Source organism: Peromyscus maniculatus, chromosome 9 (assembly GCF_049852395.1).
Source record: "Peromyscus maniculatus bairdii isolate BWxNUB_F1_BW_parent chromosome 9, HU_Pman_BW_mat_3.1, whole genome shotgun sequence".
NCBI lineage: Eukaryota > Metazoa > Chordata > Mammalia > Rodentia > Cricetidae > Peromyscus > Peromyscus maniculatus.
This window is the reverse complement of record NC_134860.1, coordinates 10,653,331-10,674,787: the sequence shown is the minus strand read 5'-3', so window position 1 is coordinate 10,674,787 and position 21,457 is coordinate 10,653,331. Positions and strand designations below refer to the sequence as shown.

The 21,457-nt window shown below is 50.4% G+C and overlaps 1 protein-coding gene across 2 annotated transcripts in view; it reads right to left on the bottom strand.

The window, feature by feature from the left end:
• Positions 1-3,498: 3,498 nt before the first annotated feature.
• LOC121832181 (anthrax toxin receptor 1-like) overlaps positions 3,499-21,457 on the bottom strand; it is a 24,497-nt gene continuing 6,538 nt past the window's right edge. The window contains exons 3-18 of one of the 2 annotated variants that reach the window (XM_042284316.2): positions 19,987-20,055; positions 18,510-18,581; positions 16,419-16,500; positions 16,286-16,319; positions 15,363-15,442; positions 15,224-15,292; positions 14,861-14,941; positions 14,707-14,767; positions 12,262-12,360; positions 9,938-10,007; positions 9,372-9,450; positions 8,086-8,475; positions 7,432-7,470; positions 6,309-6,437; positions 4,786-4,863; positions 3,499-3,825 (exon numbers count right to left, since the gene is read on the bottom strand). In XM_042284316.2, the coding sequence (XP_042140250.1) occupies positions 3,712-3,825; positions 4,786-4,863; positions 6,309-6,437; positions 7,432-7,470; positions 8,086-8,475; positions 9,372-9,450; positions 9,938-10,007; positions 12,262-12,360; positions 14,707-14,767; positions 14,861-14,941; positions 15,224-15,292; positions 15,363-15,442; positions 16,286-16,319; positions 16,419-16,500; positions 18,510-18,581; positions 19,987-20,055 (1,546 nt within the window). In that variant the 3' untranslated portion in view covers positions 3,499-3,711. The remainder of the gene's footprint in view (positions 3,826-4,785; positions 4,864-6,308; positions 6,438-7,431; positions 7,471-8,085; positions 8,476-9,371; positions 9,451-9,937; positions 10,008-12,261; positions 12,361-14,706; positions 14,768-14,860; positions 14,942-15,223; positions 15,293-15,362; positions 15,443-16,285; positions 16,320-16,418; positions 16,501-18,509; positions 18,582-19,986; positions 20,056-21,457) is intronic. The other variant, XM_042284320.2, reaches the window with a different exon arrangement.

Genomic DNA, 21,457 nt, shown 5'->3' with positions numbered 1-21,457 from the left:
GAGTCCATCAATGAGGCTCTCCAGCAGCAGGCTGGAGGGACATGGCTGCTTAGTTGGGCCAAGTTCAGAGATTTGTGGACTGTGCCCTATGCTAACACTGGGGTATGCCCCGTGCAGAACCCAGAGGTGTGGGGAGCAAGATCCATCTCAGTTCTCCCCTCTCAGCTGTCTGCTTCTCTGTCCTTCCTTCTTCCTTCACTTGTCATGGAAGATGTGATGAGAACTCTAACGTGATAAAGCACAGGTAAAAATCTCACTTCAATTTCTTTACTTCCAAGTTGACGTTATGGGCCTTGTTTCTATTCATAAATGGCAACATCCCTGGTGAATGCTCGGTTCCTCTCAGCCAGGGTGTGGGCTGGGCACTAGGGTAAGAATCATATACCGATCACAGATCTTTCTCTAACAGGTATTTCCAAACATCTGGAATGTAACATGTTTTGTGCCCATCACGGGATAAATGCACAAATGATCAATTTATAAGTCTCTGGGTTTTCAGGTTGAGTGGTTTTTAGAAAGATGTTTCTGATTGGCTCTTCCCCTTACGTTTGGCTTTCCAGGGCACCCACAGCACACCAGGACCACCGCCCTTGCAGCGGCCTTAGGAGACAACGCCCACACCCATCTTCTAGGCTGGTGTGCCGCCCTAAGGTGGGAGACTCAGAGAGGAACGAGGTTCAGGGACTAGCATGAGAAGAAGCTAACGGGAGGCCAGAGCTGTGCGCTTGAGCTCTTTGGGTGTGAGTGGAAGTAAAAATGACAGCAAACAATGCTTGTGAATGTCACTGACAGTACGCATGTTAGGCGACACATTTTTACTGCTTGGTGAGACACGGAGCATTTTTAATTTGTAACTGTGGGAGTTGAAGTTAATGTTCATGTGTTCATTAGGTAGTAGGGCCAATGTGAAAGTATTTTATGTTAATAGCAGATTTTCTTGGCCACATTTCAAGTGAAGATGTCTAGAAAAGCAAGTCTGGTTAATTTTGGGGGGAAAAGGAGAAATTAGATATTGAGGCCTTTTATTTCTTGTAGAGTTCAGCCTTGTCAGAGAGACATGGCTTCATTTTTTAATGTATCTGATATGTATTTTATTTTATATGCCCATATGCTAAACCACAAGATACCAAAGTTGTTTAATTACCATTTCAAACTGATTTTGAAGTTTATTATGTTCTTTACTGATAAGTCAGTCGGTTGAGGCTCTCATCCGAAGCTCCAGAGGAAACTCGGCATTAGGTTACACAGAAACGGACAGAAACTCAGTTTTATGGAGGGAGTTACAGTGTGTTTAGTGAAGTAATCTGCCATGTCATGACAAAGAATACCGGGCAATTCCTGTGTGTGTGTGTGTGTACGTGGGGCTTCAGTATGAGAGGCTGTAGCAAAGATTTCTGAAGCTGTTTTATGAATAAAATAAACATTTAATAGCAAAATTATAATTGCATATTAAGTTCCTGTAATCATAATACTATGGATGAGAGAAGGAACACAGGATTTGAGACCAGCCCTAGCTACAAAGTGAGACCCTATCTCAAAATAAAAATTACCCACCCCCCAAATTAATGTAATCAATTTTTGCAATAATTTAAAATTTTAAGCAAAATATTTTATTTAAAATGACATATAACATGGGAGGAAGGAAATGAAGGAATAAAAACATCACCTCTAATAGTAGACCAAGGCGAGTGTACTTTTTAGCACTCCTAAATAAGCCTTGATGCGTTCAGCTTAACTTGAACAGGATGGGGAAAGACTCTCTCGTGGGATGGAGAGACTGTCACCATTACACATGATCTTTCATTAGGAAGTATCCATCCCCCCCCTGGAGCCCAGACAATGTGTAAAGGACAGAATAGACACACTGATTGCGGAGGATATGACTGATGACTTTTCTAATTATTGATTTGTGGGTCCTGCAATCCAAGTGTCCAGTTGGCTAGACGTATGACTCTTGTCTAGTGAAAAATGACAGAATGTTCGAATCAAATGGTGAAACCGCTTTCCTAAGCATCAAAGAGCAACCAGGTACCCAGGTCTGCCCTCAGGCAGATGTCTCCCGAGAGTGTCTCTGGTGCACCAAGTATGCGCTCTACTGGAGATTCAGGTAGTGTTCAGTCATGGGGTCTCTTCCATCCTGGTCTAGGATAAGAATCGCCTCTGTCTACTTCGGTTTGGTGATGCTCCAAAGTGAGTTTTTCTGATAATATCCTGCTTATCCCAAAGACCCGGGGGTTGAGGTGGGATGAATAGTGGAACAAAAGGCAGTCTCCCTGCAAGTCGGGTAACAGGGCTGTACCTCATCTTCCTATTTTTTAGGCTGGGAGCTTCATTTTCATTAGGGTAGGTTAGGAAGAACTGGAAAAGACTGAGTGACAAGGGGGACTTGGTAATGTGTGCCCTTTCCCTTACTTTCTCTGACACTGGTCACCATAGACAGTCTGCTGGAGCTCTCTGTGGACGGCCAGAGTGGAGAGAACTCTCTGTCCAGAGTCCTACGGCTCCTGAGCAATGCTTTCTCCTTCAGTCAGGGCTGCATCCCTAGTTCACGGTGGCTACAGCACCAAGGCTCCCACTGCATTCAAAAGCTGGCCTTTCGCTTTCCGTGAACTAGCACTCTGGACCAAAGCACGTGCTGGGCGGGCTCCCAGATTCTCTAGAAGGGCAGGCTACGTATGATATTCACACAGAGAGCCCAGGGCTGGCCTCAGAGAAGTGCAGACTGAGCCTTAGACAGCCATGGAGAAATGACCAGGTAGAGACTGCCACAAACACCCTGCTTCCAGGGGAGTTAGACTAAGTCTCTCACACACCTACACTTTTCTTGGTATCATAAGTACCATAAATATTTATTCTCTGAGTTTCCAGAGATTCGTTGTCTTAATACCCTTTGTAAGCTTGCAGGTGGCTGCTCTGGATATATCTACATGTCACCTTAGGTGACGTGCTCAGGGTAAATATAGACTATAGGGATATCTGTGTCCCTTCTCTCTGGACTCCACCCCATGGGACTGCATCTGGGTCCCTGCCACCTGCCAGTCAGGCTCCACATCCCATTATCCTGTACTCCATTTCCTGTCCGACAGTGTGGTATGAACACTCTGGCCTTTGTTGAAATCTCTGTATATACAAGACTTGAAACTTCTTGGCAAAACAAAACCTATATGAAGAGCAAAACCAAAGGTTAACCAGGCGGCTAGAAAGTGGTTCGGTTAGTACGTGGCGTGCAAGTATGGGGGACCTGAGTTGGGGGTCCCCAGCATCTTCCTGAAGAGATCAGTGCAGTGGTGCACACCTGTAGCCCTAGGTGTGCCTCGGCAGTCGTTAAACTTACTGGGGACCAGTCAGCATGAATTTGGGATGGCTCTTCACAGAGAGCTTGACCTAAGAACCTGTGTGTCGGTGAGGAAGTGGTGGGACTCGTCCATGCCTAGCCACATGGCCCCAGGGAGTTTTGTCCTTCTGGATGCAACAGAAACACATCTGAGATTTATCTTTGGGTGACAAACTTCCCAATAAGCGACAAACTCCAACTCTTTTAAAATTAAAATCCAAGAACAGATTTCTGGGTCCAATTTAGCAGCAAAATCCTCTCCATTTTGTCTCTGTGGAGTCTCAGAGGTCTGCTACTTGGGAGGGAGTGACAGTGGGGCTCCTGGAGGGAGGGAGCAAAGGAAGTGGCTGGGGACAACCGTCTGGGAGACGATGGCACTAAGAACAGGAGGCCAGGGGCAAGCACTTCTGGCCTGGGGGCAAGCTGGCCATGGAGGTGCAGGGAACGTGAGAGCAGAGGGTCTTCGGGAGGTCCAGGTTGGTGCACTGGCCCTGCAGAGGAAGAAGAGAGAGGAGGGCACAGAAGTGTCATTGACACGAGCCCAGAAGGCTGCAGTGCCAGCTCAGGGTGGGGTCGGCACCAGCGTCACCACAGAGTGGGCCTGGATGACTCTTTTCCTCTCCCCTGGGAACTCCCCTCCAAGTTCCACTCTCCTTCTGGATTCGGTGCTAGAGGCAGAAGTCGGCCTGGTGTGGGGGCCTCCGAATGATTTGTCACCCCAATTCTTGGAACCAGTGGCTCTTGCTCTTTACCTGGCAGAAGGGACTCTGTGGCCCACTTAAGAATTTGGGATGGGAAGACATGTTGGGGACATGGGTGGGAGACCCTGTAGGTCCCAAGGGTCTACATGAGGGGAGCATTGGGAGACAATGCTGGGAGCTTCCCTGTGAGGATGCAGGCAGTGGGGGTCTGGAAGGCTCTGCTCTGACCACTTTGCAGGTAGAGGAGGGGCTACATGCCAAAGAAGGCTGAGGCGTCCGTTCTAGAAACCGAACTGATTTCTGTTCCAGACCCCTAGGTACAGAATCTCAGGACAGGTACAGAGGTTGAGGGCTGCACGGATGCTGGGCAGGAACTGGGGTGAGTGCAGGGTTAAGCCATAGCAGGGGGCAGGGGGAGGCTTTTATTATCTGGTAAGCATATCAGAGATGACGGTCCAGCCCTGTCAATCATGCCTGTCAGCCAGTCTTCCTGGACCAGTGCTCAGCCAAGGACTGCATACGTATCATGTCCAGAAGTCACCGGGGAGGCTCATGAGCATCATCAGGTTGAGGACAAGCCTCTGCGTGCCCATGTTCTCAGGCACAAATCCAACCAGAGGGAACCCAGCACAGGGAAAACAAACAAACAAACAAACAAACAAACAAACAAACAAACAAATTTCCCCAAACCAAAATCCCCCAAACCCAAGGCCATTCTGCCTTTTAGGAGTGGCCCTGGGTCCCACTCACCTGGTCACTAGACTGAGACCACGTCAGTGGCAATTGGTGGCAGCTTAGGGGATTGAAGTTGCACATGGTCACATTGCCCTGAAAAGCACGTGCAATCATGAGGAAGAAGATCACAGACTCTGCCCCAGAAGGCACAAGGATCGATGTCTCATATGACTCTGTCCCTAGGGAACCGTGAAGAAATCCCCAGCATGCTCCTTAAGGTGTCTACAACCTTGAACGCCTGGGATGCTCTGTGGGACACAGTTTCAGAATCTGGGACAAAGCAGTGTTTATGTGGGAAGAGAAGCCAGCAGCTGGCTTTGGAGATGCTTAGAGGCTTGAGGGATGCGTGCTTGCAAGTCCAGGCCTTTAGGGGAGTCACGATGTGGGCACAGACCTGGAGAGGGACACTGAGAATGGGAGGGCCTGCACCTGGGGCCACACATGTCCTGTTCAGAAGCAGGCACCCTGGGCCAGCACAGAGAAGAGGAAGGCAGAGAGTCCAGAAGATCCCTGGCTCTAATGGTCAGGGAACTTATGGCCTAGGTTCTACAGATCAGGTGCTAAAAGCCCTGAGTGGGTGGGGCCGGGTCCTTCAGGCGAGGTCATGTAACTGTCAGAGGCATCCCCGCCCCTAACCTCTGGAAGATGTGGATTGACCTCTCTGTAGCCACTCACAGACACGGAGAGGCAGGGCTGGCTCTTGGCTGGCCTGGACAACTATGGAGAACCCAAGGTTCTCAAAATGAAGTGATAGGTCCCTCACAGAGAAAGAACAGTGGGGAAGAGAACAAATCCCAGTGTGAACTGGGGCTCTTCCTTCCTGAATGCTGACCTCATGGGTCCTCTCTGATCCAGGGCCCAGAACTGCTTTTCTGCTGGTTTCTCCCTCCCCATGTTGAACCTAGACCTTCTGGCAAAAGAAGGGGACCTCAGGCTGAGTGGCTGCTTTCCAGGGCTTGACTCCATCCAAGAGTTTGCAATGCCTTTGTAGGGTCTCTCTGTCAGCAGGAGGCAGAAACATTTGGGCCAGCTCCTTTCCTCCTTGTGCATGAAGAGGCCCGGGGCCCGGGGCCCGGGGCCCGGGGCCACTGGCTTTTCGTCAGTTTTCACAGTGGGCAGAGGTTTTGCAGGGCTGGTCCTTTCTGTTTTTTGTTGTCTCTGACTTCATGAGCCTCACTGTTACTCAGTGTGTCTTGACTTACCCACAGTCTAAGGGCAACATCAGAGACACCGTTGGGTTGGAACAATGAGGACCAGGGACTGGCCAGTTAGAGCACCCAGTGGCTACTGTCCTAACACCTAGCTAGTGCCAAAGAGAAACTCAAGTATTTAGAGAGTTCAGGTGGGGTTGGGGGAGTCCTGAGTGCTGCCCATCCAGCTGTGGGGGGACAGGCATTGGATGTGGTCTCAAACAAATCAATCCAGGCCTGTCCCATCGAGCTGTATTCTCTCCCACACCCAGGCTCTGCTGTCAGACTTAGGTGTGCCTGTGTCCCTGAAGCCAGGCTGGAGTCACAGCCCTCGTGGGGTCCTCTCACCTCTGTGCCTCTGCTCACACACACGTTGCAGCAGGTGCAGCAGCAGACGATTACAATGGGGGGCGAGTTGACTGGTGGTGCAGGTGCTGGGGGAGACACTGGAGGAGGGGGCTGTTTCTTCTTTCTGGGCTAGTCAAAAGGAGGAGAACCTGTCTGAGCTTTGTCTGCAGCTTCTGGACAGGGGCGCTGTGTGCCCTGTGCAGCACCTGGCACTGTGGGGCCTCTCAGCTATTGTTTTAGAGTGAATGGGAGGATGCACTATATATCTTGGGGAGGTTCTCCAAAGTCATTAAAGGTGAATCCACGCTCCTTGAAGTTCTCATATACAGGGTTTCACAAAATGCCAATAGCCTACTTCTCTGCCCTTGGTTCTCATAGGGTTACCCTTGCTGGCAGAAGCCTGGCCTAGACACTGCATTAGGCCAGCAATAACAGGCAACTGTCCCTTCTGCTCTGCTCTGGTCTTTGCATAGTCATCCTCACCCAGGCCACTCTGCAGTCAGCACAGTTCCAGCAAGATGGGGAGGCTGTTCCTATCTCAGCCCAAACCCAGGCTCCACCTGCCCCAGCCTCTCACTATGACTTCTGGTCCTCACCTGACTTGAGCCACAGATGCTCATCCACCTTGTTCCTGTGCTTCCCTGGGGACATCCCTCACAGCTTAGGGCCAGCTGGGACTCCTTCACCCTCCTTATCCCTCAGGTCTTTAGGCTGATCCCAGCCAACCCCTCTATCTTGCCAGGAGACATGGATGAAGGCAGATCCAAAGGAGGTAGAAGACCCCCAGCTTAGAGATGAGAATCAGGGCTTGATGTGGAAGATGCCACTTCAGAAGCCCAGATGCAACCTCAGCATTAACCAGAGTCTACTGGAGTCTCCTGAAAGCCACCTAGGCAGTAGGAACAGCTGTTCACACGGATTGTTTGACCAAGGTCTCTATCAGAAGGTTGTGGGTCTGTTCATTATCTGGTGATATCAAGAGTCCCACAGCATTTGCAGACCCTTCACCTCTTGTCTTTGCCGAGGTAATGGGATGCCCTGGGTACAGGCTGCACAATGCCTCCTTTGCTGGTCACTCACCCCTCAGACATGTGACGATACCAGGATACAAAGAACGACTCACCTTTGGTGGGGGTACAGGTGCTGGCAGTGCTTTGGGAGCCTGGAGGATGAAACAGACAGGGATGAGGTGAGGCTTGGTGCTACTGTTGCTTGGATCACTGTTCCCCAGATGCCTCGTGTGCTAAAGTCTTGGTCCCAGCCTATGGTGCTATCTGGAGGTGTTGCCGCCTAGGGTGGACATCGGGGGTCTATGGGAGGAAGTTAATCATTGGCAGCGTGTCCTAGAATAGTTCTTTCTCTTTCAGAACTGGAGATCAGGTGTGGACTTCCTTACCCCACAATCTCATCACAATATGCCACTCTGCCCCAGGCTGAAAGGAATGGGACACTGAACTAAAACCTCCAAATCTGTGAGCCAAAATAAAACTTTCCTCTTCTAAAGTTGATGATTTCATGTGTTTTGTGGCAGTACAGGAGGCTGAATAACAGTTCTGTTGTAATTCAGCTCCACAGGTGACCCACATCTGGAGTAAAGGTTGGAAAATCGTCCCGGGGCACATGTATAAGCACAGCACACTCCGGTGCTGTGCTGGAGTGCTCCACCTGACCCCAAGGGAGCCCCTCAAGGAAACTCAGCACCTGCCTCAGCAGGCTGTCACTGTCATGGTGTTGTCCCTTGTCTATGTCCCCAGGTGGGTGGGCAGAGGGTACTCACCTGTCTGCAGCAGAGCCACCAGATCCACCACAGCAGTACAGGGATCAGCATCAGCACCAGCACCATGGTGCTGAGCAGAACTTGCAGGCTTGGCTCAGCTGGTGGGGGAGCAGTGGCCTGTGGTGGAGGTGCAGGTGAAGTTGGCGGAGGCGGAGGGGGAGGGGGAGGCAGAGGCGGAGGGGGAGGTGGTGGAGGAGGAGGTGGTGGAGGTGGTGGAGGAGGTGGAGGAGGTGGTGGTGGAGGAGGAGGGGGAGGAGGCTGAGTAGTGAGAACAGTAGTGGTTCTTGGGATAGTTTCTGGGGTAGAGGTAGTCGGTGTGGTTATTGGAGTTGTCGTTGGTGGTAGGGTGGAGGTCTCAGGGACAACGGTGGTGGTCACTGGTGGAGGTGTCTGTGGGAAAGAAAGAGCACCATCCTTAGCAGAGAGCCTCACTTTAACGTGGAGCACTACAGAGTACCCTTCCTGGAGGCCCAGTACTTGCCATCCCTCTGCCTGCCCCCCCCCCCCATTCTCCCAGGTTACCTGGCCTCAAGGTCTGGAGGAAAGGTCTCTTGCCTAGCTCTGGCCTTGCTTCAAGTCTCTGCTCTGAACCTAAGTGAGGGCGGCCCCAGCTCCTCTGTACTCTTTGGATCTCCGTTCTCACCGTGGTCTCAGCTGACAATATGCTGGACTACAGGAGACCTGATCTCTGAGAAAAGTGGCCAGGCTGCTGCTTCCCCCCGCCCCCGAAGATATAGGACCCTGTTTTGCCTCCTGCTTCCCCTGCCCCAAGATATAGGACCCTGTCTTGCCTCCTTCCTCTAGAGCGTGGAAGTTGCCCCTCCTGCTGGGCCCTAGCTTGCCATCTGTACAGGGGAAGGAGCGCCTTCCCTCGTGGGCACGTGCACACTTAGAGCTCAGACAGCAGCCTGGCTGCTCTCTGGGTTGTCACTCACAATGAGCTCAGCCTATCTGACCCTTCCCCAAGGGGCCACAGTCCTGCTTAGAGCAAAGGGATACAGCTAGCACTGACGTGAGGTCCCTGGACTTAGAAACAGCTTGGCTGAAAACATGGGCCACACAGAGGGTGGCAGTAATGCTGATGGCTGCTGCTGGGGTTGGCACCTGCCCACTCCTTTACCCCTATCTTTCCAGAAACTAGGATGGGTCACCCCAAGTGCTTGTGTCCCATGAGCTGCCACTGGGTCTCACCTAACACCCTCCCCATCTTTGCCATCCCAGGAGAATCGGTTTTCTCACAGGGCCTCTGCCGAGCCAGGGCCGCTGAACCCACTTGAGATACTCACACAGTCAGAAGTATTCACAGGGATGGTGTGGGCAAGGAAGTCTTTCCCGTTGTTCAGGCTAACTTCAACTAAGATGGTTCTAAATGCACAGAAAAGTAGACCTCAAGAAGCAGCCTAGAGGCCAGGGGCTTTTTTCATGGCAGCAACTCTGGACTTCCAGCACTTGGGCCTCTCAGAGTGGACAGTTGAGTCAGGAGAGATTATTGCCCAAAGCACAAAGAGTCAGCGTGTGCAATTATGGCCACATGTATGGCTCTGGACATGAAGGCCCTTCATGGCATTTGCTGCCATTGTAACAGTGGGGTATGAACAAGCGAGTGACATTTCATGGCCTGTACAATTCTCTGGGCTTACAAAGTTTTTGTGTTAGTTTTGGAAAGTTGCCTGGAACACTGGGTATTGATACTTGAACTTATCATCCCTTGTTCCCAGCTCTGAGCAGAACGTGGGCACTGGGCAAGCCCTGCCTATCATGGGGGTCACCAACAAGTTGTACCCCAAATTCTATATACTCTGATGACGACGTTGTCTCTGGATATAGAGGGCTAAGAATTATGGGCACTTACTCTCCTGATTGCTTTATCTCTGGTCTAGGACAAATAATGACAGTGAAGTTCTTATCGGTTGGATTTTCATCTAAAGAAAGAGACATGAGAGGAATGTCACTAGTCATGCTCATTTATCTCTGTCACCCCAAGCTATGCATGACAAGCAGGGCTGACATCTTAGCACTTTGGTAGTGACTGAAAGCCTATGGTTGGGCCTTCAAATCCACCCACATAGAATTCTTGGGACTTCTGCGTGCTGTGGACCATGACCATCCTCTGTGAGCTGATGTTTAAAGCTGAGACCAACCAATGAGGGGGAGCCAGGGGGTGAACAGAAAGAACTTCAGCGTACCTGCTGAGCTGTAGAGGAACAACAGAGGGTGGGTGGGCTGAGCTGTGGGGAGGTCTGGGGTTCCTTTCAAGTTTGCTGATTCTTTTGGAGCCACACAGACACCGGACACAGAGGACATAGAACTTGCTGGTGGGTGTGGGATTGGATTAAGAGGAGTCAAGGATGACATTGGGAATTACGACCAGTGAGATCGCATGGATGCCATTTACCAAGCCAGGGAAGCCAAAGAGAGGTTTTGGATGATTATCTCGTTGGGAACCTGAGAAGGGTACCATAACTGTGACATTCTCATCTCACCTCCTAAGCTAGGTCCAGGGGAGAGGGCTGAGCCGAATCTCTGCTGGCAAGGACTCTAGTTTTCCTGCCTGTCCACTCCCACCTTCCTAGATGCTTCTTTTCTCCTGTGTGGACAGCGCTGCCTGACCTCAGAAGGCCATGGTGGTCCTGCCACGCGTGCTTGATGGAGAACAACCACTTCCCTGTCATGACCCCCAGTTCCTGAAACCCTTTGGGTTCCGCCTTCCCCAAATTGAGAAACACTGCCCTGTGCCTGCTGACTTCTGGCCACCAGTGAGAGGGATAGGAAAGCTCCTTGCTGACCTCAGTCCTGGGACCAGGTCAGTGGGTAGGAAGATTGCTCTGCCATCTCTAACGGTCATGCCCATCCTCCGGTGGCATTCAGGAGACATTTCCCTATTGTCAGAACTAAGTTTCTAGGTCACTCAAATATTTGCATAGACTCCTTACCTATGGAATGTTCCATGACAGAGTTATAGTTGTGGCCACCTGGACCCTTCAATCGTGAAGCCTACATATAGGTCAGTAATCTAACAGAAAGCCTGCTAATCATGTCCCTGACCTCTTCTCAGTGGTGTCCTTTACACTTGGGGGCACTGCTGGGGACACATCTGTCACAACCAGCAGTTTCCCCATCCCACTTGAGTTATTTGTTTTAACCACATTTTAGTAGAATTAAACTTCGTATTGCATATTTGAGCGTGTTAACACCATTAATAAGTGCTAATGTTCTAATGCTATCCACTTCTATTTTGCAATTTTTGCAGTGTGGATCATTTTTATTAGAGAAATCACAATGAGCAATGTTAAAAAATCATTAAGCCCTTGTAACAAATACAAAATTAAAATTCCATCTTATACATATGGTCCCGTCCCTTTATTTTCTATCTTGGGTAAGGGATGCCATGTATGAAGTGATTTATTGTTACCTGGATGAGTTTGCTGGTCCTAAATCCCGGTAAGTAACCTGTAAATTCCTGGACCATTTCTGCCTTAACTGGGTCTGGTCATGCACATTATAATGAAAATCTGGTTGGGGGGAAGGGTTTGCTCCCATAGATGGAGGTTGGGGTTCAGGGTGGAAAAGAAGGTCCCACAAAAGGGGTACCAACTGCAGCTGGCATTCTATCTGGTGCAGAGAGGTGGAGGAAACAGGTGCACCTGGCCCGCTAAGGCAGCCATTCTGGGGCAGGGTGGGCTGAGGCCCAGCATAGCCGGGCTGAGAGACTGTAAGGTGCAGACAGATGAAACCCAACAGTCTGGGTGCCATAGAAAATTTCATCTTATGTTGTAAAAACATGGCTGTGTAGAGGTACTTATATGCGGGGCGGGGGGGGGGGTACGCTCTGTGTACACCTGCTAGGCTCTGAGTCTAGCTGCTGTGGTCCCATTCACAGACTCAGGGGAGGAGGTGCACTGAGAAAAACCTGGGCAGATGCTGTGATGAAGACTGTCAGTATTAGCCAAGTCTCACTTAGGAATGAAGCCTGCTCTGGCTGCCCACAGAGGCAGGGGTAGATTCTTTTCCTAAGTTCATAAAGAGAGGTGGCTGCTGATGCCATGTGGAGGCTCTTTAGACTGCCTTACAGTATCCACTGGGAATGGGTTAGCAAGGGCAAAATGCATGCCTGGTTGAGAGGAAGGATTTGTGTGGAAGAGTTGCGAATCTGAGGCACTGAGGGAGTTTACTTACCGATGACCTTGGAGTTACTGAACTTGAATCTGCAAATAATTTGGCTGAGATTCTGTGCGTAATGAAAGCCATATCCTCTTAAGATGACTGGGTTGTTTTCTGTGAGGGCAACATGAGGGAGAGGTGATATGGCCCTGCTTGCGTTGTTTACGGTGGTCCCAGACGGGATTCTCAGGGCCCCATGAGAGGCAGTAGGTGGTAACAGCTGTGGGCTAGGTAGGCCAAATCCTTCGATGTCACCAAGGGTCTGCCTTGGAATTTCCCCTGAGTGACAAGTTCCCCGTGTATACCAGCTCTGCAGGAGATCACCAAGAGTTTAACAGGTGAGTGGTGAAGCCGGCCTCTGGAGGCACTTGTCATTGTGATTAAGCTGCAGTCAGGAGAACGACAACTTGTATTTCTACCTGGAGTTTCTCACAGCTACCCAGGCACCAAGGCCTGTGGGTCTAGGGACAGTCAGAGAGCCATGCAGCACTCAGGCGGGCGGCAAGGCTGGGCTCCTTTACCAGAAGCAGGAGAGAGCCTGTAGAAGGGTCCTCTACCCTTCACTCCTCCATCACCAAACTCCACACTCTTGCGCAGTATGGGGAAGATTAGTGGCAGCCAGAGCCAAGGACTAAAATGTCCTTGGCACTGATCAGCCTGTAGATGGTACATCTGTCCCCACGCTGTCTACTGTTTCTTATCTCCCAACAGTCCTGGCACAATATTCCTAGCCACTGGAGGAAACACCGCAGCCTTCCCCACATGGGGTACTTCACCCCAGGCTGGGGGCTGTGGGTGGCAGAGCTTAGATGTGAGTATAGCCGTCTGCTCAAACCTCGAACCAGGGCTCCCACGGAAGAACACAAAAGCCAGGACCCAGCCATCTGGGCTGGGAGCAGCAGAACAGCTGACTGATCTCACAGGAGGCCTCGGGGTTTCCTCTCTTCCTTTTTACCGGGGTGCAAATGCCATCCCCATGAGGACCAAACCTGTTGCACACTTCCTGGAAAGAGGCAGCCTTTCCCTAAGACCACACAAGCATGTTTGGCACACTGACGGGGAATCCTAGGCTGTAGGGAGGGTACCCTTGTCAGGGTACCTGTGACTTTGGCTGCATTTGTGGATATTTCTGTCAAGCAAATAGACTCCCCCTATTTCCTGCAGCACAGTAGATGTTCACTGGGCCTGATTCTTCATTTTAATCTGTTGACATGCTCACATTGTTGCTGTCCCTGTGTTAGGGATGTGGAAACTCTACAATGTCCAGTCCTGGCTTCTAAGAGCAGTAGGGTTGCCTTCTTGGAGGAGCTGAATTGTTCTTGGCACACAGTTTGAACATCCTTCATCCAAACAGGTGGAGTCTGAAATGTTCCAGAATCTAGAACTTTTTTGAGCTTAAAATTCACATTTAACCTTAGAGTAAGTCATAATTGAAATGAAGTTGCACCAGAGATAATGTCTGATATCACCTTCAGGCTGTATGTGTGCAGTGTATGATGGAACTTGAGTCCCACCCCCAAGACCTCCTATCATGTCTATGTAAGTATTGCAAAGCCGGAACTAGTACACTATCCAAAAACAATTCTGACAGCTGGGCTGTGAATGAGGGTGCTTAGCATGTGATGGCTTTCTGTCTGTGTGCTTTTCCTCCTTTACAACTAAAATTTTTGTTTTGAGCCAAAAGATGGCAATTGCATACACACCCACATTGCCATCACTGTCGCATACCCCTTGACAAATGCACATTGCATTATAACTAACTAGTCATGGAGACAGCACATCTCCTTGCCCCCTCTAAACCACAAAACCCATCACATACTCCAGTTCACCTAAGTACATAAGACACACACACACTGAACGTCCCATGTGTAGTTGCTTCAACACTATACAGAAACACATCACTTATCACACTTCTTAAAGATACACATCAAACACACCACACACTCACATATAACACACACCCATATCCCATATACTCACCATATACATCCACCACATATATTATACACAAGTCACACAAAACCCACACAAGCCACATGTGATATTTAGGTACTACATAGAGCTTATGTATCTAGAATAACACAGCTCACATCTCACAACACAGCACACACATAATGTACATGAACACAGGCCTATAATATAAACACCAAATGTACACCACCTCGTGCTACATAGACACACATGCCATATAGACAAGTTGCCCAAAGTACACATCACATATACTATATACACTATGTTCATGCCACAGTAGGGACATAGAAAACAAATACAATATAAGCACACTCTGCCACCCACACCATATGTCATGTAGACCACCTACACCATATCCACCCACACCCGCAGTAGCCACACTCATACCATGCATCCTACACACCATGTAGTTTCACTCAACTACAGAAGAGAGGATGTATGCATGCACACAAATGGCCTGTACCCAAGCAGCTTCTCCTCAAATCTCACCTCCTATGCACAGAGGGGAAGGCTCAACATATCTGAGTTCAAGGCAGGTCAGTGATCCAATCTGATGGAGAAAGGGAAGAATGGGTAGGCAGTGAGAAACTTGGGGGCCCAGGGAGATGCTGCTATCCACACTGCTTATATCTACCCTGCTCACCGTGTCTACTGCCTCATGGAACATCTTAGGTAAATCCTGCACAACATATATCGTATCTTCACTGTCCGCAATTTCACTCAACTACAAGAGAGAGGAGGTATCTTGAGACCCAAGCCAGGAGACAGAGGACAAAGGGGGTCTCCAGATGTGAGACACAACCACTTGCCCTCAAGTGATGATGACTATGAAGTGTGAAGTTCTGAGGACAACTAATTCAACCATTAGGTATGTTTCTACAGTGGAACCTGTTGTTTGTGTCTCCTGGGACAGATAGAGACCATCCTCTGGGAGGTCTAGGTGACGACCTTTGAAAACTTTCCCCAGGAGGCTTCAGAGGGCACCTGCTTACCTGGGCCAAGTTACCTGTTTTCTGTCATAGGAGTCTAAACCAATACAGTAAATATATGCCCCCAGGCTCCGAGATCTATCAGCCTAAGAGAAAGGAGGTATTGATTACATAGTCAGAATGCACAAAATGCCTGGGAGGATAGGTCAGACTCACCTCCTTCTTAGACTCCCTCAATACTTGTGGTGACAGTTCCCCCCAAATTACAGCGATGATCAAACTAGTTCTGTTAATGCCTGACAAAGAAGCAAAGAGCGGCACGTTGGATGGGGCTGCAGGCCAGGTACTGTTCACAGCAGGCAGACCTGCTGGTCCCCTCCTTGGCCTCCTGTGACAGGAGCCCAGACACAGCGCATCACCCACTAACTAAAACCCCTGGAGAGTTAGGGCCCTGCCTGTCAGGTGGTTGGGACTCCCAGTGTTCTTAAACTGCAGAATCTGTGCCCTAAGGACATACCATAAGTCAGCCTGTCCATGGATAGCAGGAGGAAAGGGCAGGCCTCATGCCAGTGAGGTTTGTGCCAACTCTAGGCACGTTCCCAGGACTGCCCTTCTGGCAGTGGTAGGCACAGTGAGTCAGAATCACAAATCGGAGTGTCTTAGACAAAAGACTCCCAAGTCCCTTAACACTTTTTCCTACATGGTCCAACCTATTCCAGACAAATGCCACAGACCTCCAGTCTGGAGGGTCATGGGTCTTTGCTTTGCATGGAAGTTGTGCTGGCTGATACATGAGCCCAGGAGGCAGGCCAAACAAAGGGAGAGGGGAAAGGAGCCCAATAGCCTAGGAGGTAATTGAGCCCTGGCTTCCAGCACAGGCTTCCCAGTCTGCTCAGGTCCTGTGTTTTCTTCTTTCTATTTCTAAGCACATCTGTAGGCCAAGGACCAGTGAGACCAAAGCCAACACACGACCACACGCAGCTTCCTCCTGAGTGGGGTGCTCTGCTCAGAGGGACCAGCTGCCCAGATAGGGGAGCACTGGCTTCAAGAGTCAGACTGAAGATCCCAGATCTGCAGGCAGACTCTGTAGGGGGCTCAGCTCTGGGGGTCCCACTCTATCGAAGGTGCAGGCGGCTCACCCTTCCAGCTGATCATTTGGAGCTGTTCATTCGCCTGCCAGGAAATGGAGAAAGCGTGGTGACGATGGGGCGAGATGGCCCCGGTGTAGTCTACACTGTGCCACCACCCACATGTGGCTCTAGCCCTCCGAACCTTTTCCAGTCCTTTGTATAGCACTGTGGAGCCCTCGATCCTCAGCCTCTCGACTCTGGTGAGCTCATAGCGGATTTTCACTCTGCAGGTGGACAAGGGTGAGATGAGGCACACTGGCAGTGCCAAGCTAGCTCCAAGCTCTTGCACAGATTAGTTCACTGTGTGGACTGCGAGTGTGGGGCAGGCACCAGGTCCTGTTTCTCCCATTCTGTCCTGAATCTTTCTCTGGCCCATTAGCACTGAGGAAGTTCAGAAGGTCCCATAGGATGGTCTGGTTTTCTCGGAGGTCATTATTACCTCTGAGCATTCAGACTTTGGGTACCCTGATAGAGACCCTGCTTGTACCACTCTCGAGGCACAGGGTGGCATCCTGGGGATGTGTGTCTGAGCCACAGGGGCACCACATTCCTAATGGGGACCTAATGCCACAGCCACTCTCCTTTTCTCCAGTGGATGGGGCTGAGGAGGACCATGCCACGCTGCTGAACCACTCCCTAGAGGCTCACTGCTGAGCCTCTCTGAGGCTCCTATCTCACGGCCTCAGAGACCTGGCCTGCCTTTCTTCCTTCTGTTCTACTGAAGACAGCACCCAATCTGCTTAGACCTGGGCCCTGCTGCAGACTCCATGTCCAGAAGACCTGAAGTTGGGAGTCAACCTAAGGGCTGTCCGTGAGGCTTGTGCTCTTAAGGCTGGACAAGAACATGACCTGGTGGGTGCTATTAGAGCAGACAGAATACCCTGGGGTAGGCCAGGCTATCTCCTTGTGACTGTTCTAGGACAGGAAGGATATGCATGTGGGATTTAGGATAATCCAATTTGACAAGGATGAGCAGGCTCAGCAAGTGACCCCGAGTGAACTTTGAGTAGCTTTCTGTTGGGACAGTGAGACCCTGCCGTGGACTAAGCTTCAAGGGTCCCATGCCTGACCCAGCTAAACCCTGCCTAGAAGCTGAGGACAGCATGCCCACAATCCTCAGTGAGGGCCTAACCAGGGCTTGCCCACCCCACCTCAGCCCTTCTCCTCTGTCCAGCCCAGCGCCTTCTCTCTTATGTCCGGCCTAGCTCCATTCCCCCAGGCCAGCCCTCCATCCTCCGCCTAGGTCAGCTGCCTCCTTTCTGCTCAGGTTAAACTTTTACTCTCTTTCACTTTTACTGCTGGCCCTCTGAGTTCCCTGCAAGTCTCCTTACCATAGATGTCCTCTCTGCTCCCTCAGACTCAGTCAGGTCTCTCCAAACGCAAGCCACAGGCAAATCCACCAGGCCTTCCTTGGACCCTGAGGAGAGTCCTTCCCTGCTCCTTCTGGAATGCTATCTCCATAAGTCTGGGGCTTGTCCCACTTTTCTCCTTGCTTCTAGCTTTCCCCCAGGGCCCTGCACAGAGGGTCCCCACAACCCCACACACCTTCAGTCCTAAATATTATTGTCTCCTTCTCTCTCCTTACCCCTCGTTCTGAAGGAATCCCAGACAGGGCATCCACAACTCTTCATTTCAGACAGACAGAGGTCTCCAATTTTTAGCCTCCGGGACTGTGGGCACAGAAGGGCCACCCTCACCAGTGGCTGCCTGTCCCTCATACCTCCCCATAGCATCAGGCTTTAGGGATTCACAGTCCCATGCTGAGGTTTCTCTTCCTATAGTCAAGGGGGTACTAGATGCCCCTCCTCATACCTCAACACTGTCTGTTGGCTCCCATGTATCTCCCTGCTTACCCCACCGGTCCAGGTAGACAGTGAGCGGCTCAGAACAGGACACACACAGGCAAAACTTTGAGGGGACACAAATATCTGCCCTGACTGCTCCCTAGATTCTATGTTTTTTCATAGCCAGGGCCAAGGGAAGATTCTGGAGTGGTGGAGGGAGAGTGGAGAATTTCTGGAATTGCAGGGTCTGGGTACTAGTGAGGCAGGGACTTAAGGGAACTGGTGATCTGAGGCTGGAAGTCAATGTGGGGACTGGCCAGCCACATGGGGGGGGGGGACATTAGGGCTTCCACTGGGGACAATGGAAGCCACACGAGGGTCTTCCGGGAGCTGGAAACTCCTTGTTGTCCAGCCCACCAGGCAAGCCTTGGAGTTCAGACAATCCCTACCTGTCTGAGGTGAGATACATTTCGACTGTGCCTCGGTAGTCATAGAGAATGAAGGACATCCGCAGGTTGGGGCTGGAGACAAAATACAGCCTGTGAGAAGCTGATATAACAGGTCAGTAGCCTTATAGGAAGCAACCAGGGAGGGGGCAGATGACAAATCTCTGCTCCCACTCCATCTCTTCTGCACAGGGGACATTCCATAGGTGGGGAGTTCAGACAAATTTGGTGAAGGATTCTGAAGCCTATGGAGATGTAGGACTCCTGGGAAGAAAGGATGCTAAGATGGCCCCCGGCTCCCCTCCTGTGCTCCAAACCCAGTACACAGAGTCACACATACAAACATGTGCACACATAGACACATACATAAGTGAAATTCTAGTTTCTGTTCTTTGCTGTGACAGAAAATCCTGACCAAAGTCAAGTCGGGGGGCAGGGGCGGAGGGGGGGGGAGGAAAGGGCATCTTTAGCTTATACTTCCAGGTTATAGGTCACAGTATCAGGGAAATCAGGGTGACAGGAGCTTGAGACAGCTGCTCAAATTACATCCACAGTCAAGAGCAGAGAGAAACAAACACTCCCATGCTTGTCTGCTTCACTTGGCCTCTACGAGTTCAGAGCACTAAGAGCCGGGTCCTCCAACACCTTCAATTAATGATCAAGGCAAGCCCCCAAAGATGTGAGCACAGGTCAGTCTGATAATTCCTCAATTGAGATTCTCTTCCCAAACCCACAGAGACAGCTGACCCGAGCTCCTGGGAACTCATGGGCTCTGGACTGACAGCTGGGGAACCTGCATGGGACCAAACTAGATCCATGTGCTGACATGAATGTGGGTGACAGTTGTGTGGCTTGGGCAGTTTGTGGGGCCCCTGGAAGTGGGACCAGGATCTTTCCCTAGTGCATGAACTGGCTTTTGGGAGTCCATTCCCTATGGAGGGATACCTTGCTCAGCCTCCATGCAGCAGGGAAGGGCTTGGTCCTGCCTCAATTTGATGTGCTAGACTTTGTTGACTTTCCATGGGAGGCCTTACCCTCTCTGAGGAGTGGATGGGAGGTGGGGTTGGGGGAAGGTTGCGGGCAGCAGGAGGAGGGGAGGGAGGGGAACTGCGGGTGGTCTGTAAAATGGAAAAAATTTAAATAGAAAAAGAGAGAGATTCTCTTCCTAGGTGACACTAGCTGGTGGGAGCTGACCTCTGACAGCTGAATGACAATGACACCCCTCCACGGGGCCTCCCTCCCAACTGGGACTTCTGCCTTGTCTTCACTTGTCCAGTCGCCCTTTTCTCACCCTTGCTCCCCATTTCTGAGGCAGGATTAGCCAGTTCTGAAGGTGGGACCCTTCCGCTCTGCCCCACTGGCTTGCCTAGCACGCTAGCTTTGATCTGTGCTCCCTCCACAGGGGATTCCCATGTCCCCCAAACCTAATCTGCCTGCCAGTGGGCCCCTCCTGACAGGAGTCTACGGGGTGCAGGCATACTTCAAGTATTTCTCCACCATATCTTCCCAGGATGTGAACAGGTCAGCCCATTCTTTGACAGCACGGGACCTGAAGGAAAGGAGATGCAAGTCAGCAGAGCCAAGTGCGTCATGGGCGAAGGAATGCTCTCTGTCCTGCCTTCTTCCAGCAGACTTCTGGGAGGGCCACTGCCTCCTGCTGCGTGCTGACCACAGCCACCATCCTAGGAGGCTCCCCCCTGCCCCCAGGTAGAGAGCCTTTCTGCAGGCCTCTGTCGCCCCTTTCTTCGGACACTTCAGATTCCTCTCACCCCTCTAAATTTCCCAGCACTCAAAGGACGGGTAAAGACAATTTCTCCAGAAGGCTGAGTGAGCCTTAGCCGTGGAAAATGAGTGCTTGAGACTAGTTTTAAAAAAATTAGTAATTTTTAAAAAGCAAATATGCAAAATAATGGGTTTCTTTACAACATCTTCATCCTCATACATCATTCTACTTTTCTCATATTGCCCCCCACTAAATTCCCTCTCTCCCATGGGTCTTCCTTTTCTTCCTCCTTCTTTTCCTCCTTCTCTTTAAAAGTCTCCCTTTGATACCATCATCATCATCATCATCATCACCATCTTTAACAACAACAACAACCACACACACACACACACACACACACACACACACACACACACACACACACGTTCCCCCACATGTTGAAGTTGCTTAGCATCCAAGCTTTCTTAGCAGCCTGCAGAAGCTAACCATCCTGGATGGGAAGGCTGCTTCATTCAGGCACGTCCAGGTGAGGGAGGGCACAGGCCTGGTCACTGCTAGCCTGGCCTCACAGTTCCCAGTTGGTAACATAAGCACAGGCCTTTCCAGGTCTGCCTGCTAGACCTCTTCACAGCCTGCTGTTTAGTAGAATATTAACACTCTGAAGAGATGAGGAAACCCATTCCAAATATGGGGCAGTAGTTTGAGGGTCTAGGGCTGATTCATACATCATGGTCCTGGAGATGGTATGAGGGGAACTGACACTGGGCCTGTGGCTCTTTTCTGGCACTGTGTTAGATCAGACCTTTTATGCTATATGAATCAGAGGCATCTAGCGTCATGCTCTATTTCTCTTTCTGGTGATCATGAATGTGACCTTCCAGAAGGGGATGCTCATTTGTGTGATTGTCACACTCCACAAGCAACCTCATCCTCTCTACTGTCTCTGTCAGGCTGTGTCTCCAACTTGGTGTGAGATGATCCGACACTAGCAGCATCATTACTCACGGTACACGTGTACTAGGCACACGTGCATCATGCTTCCCATCTTGGTCAATCTCATGGTATCAGCTAATTCTCTTTCAATAGCAGAGAAAAGTGAAGTTCCAAAAAAAAAAGTAGCATTTATTTATTTATTTATTTATTTATTTATTTATTTATTTATTTATTTATAGAATATTCATACCCAGCATGGATCTGAACTCAGATTTCTCCAAACCCCACACACTGT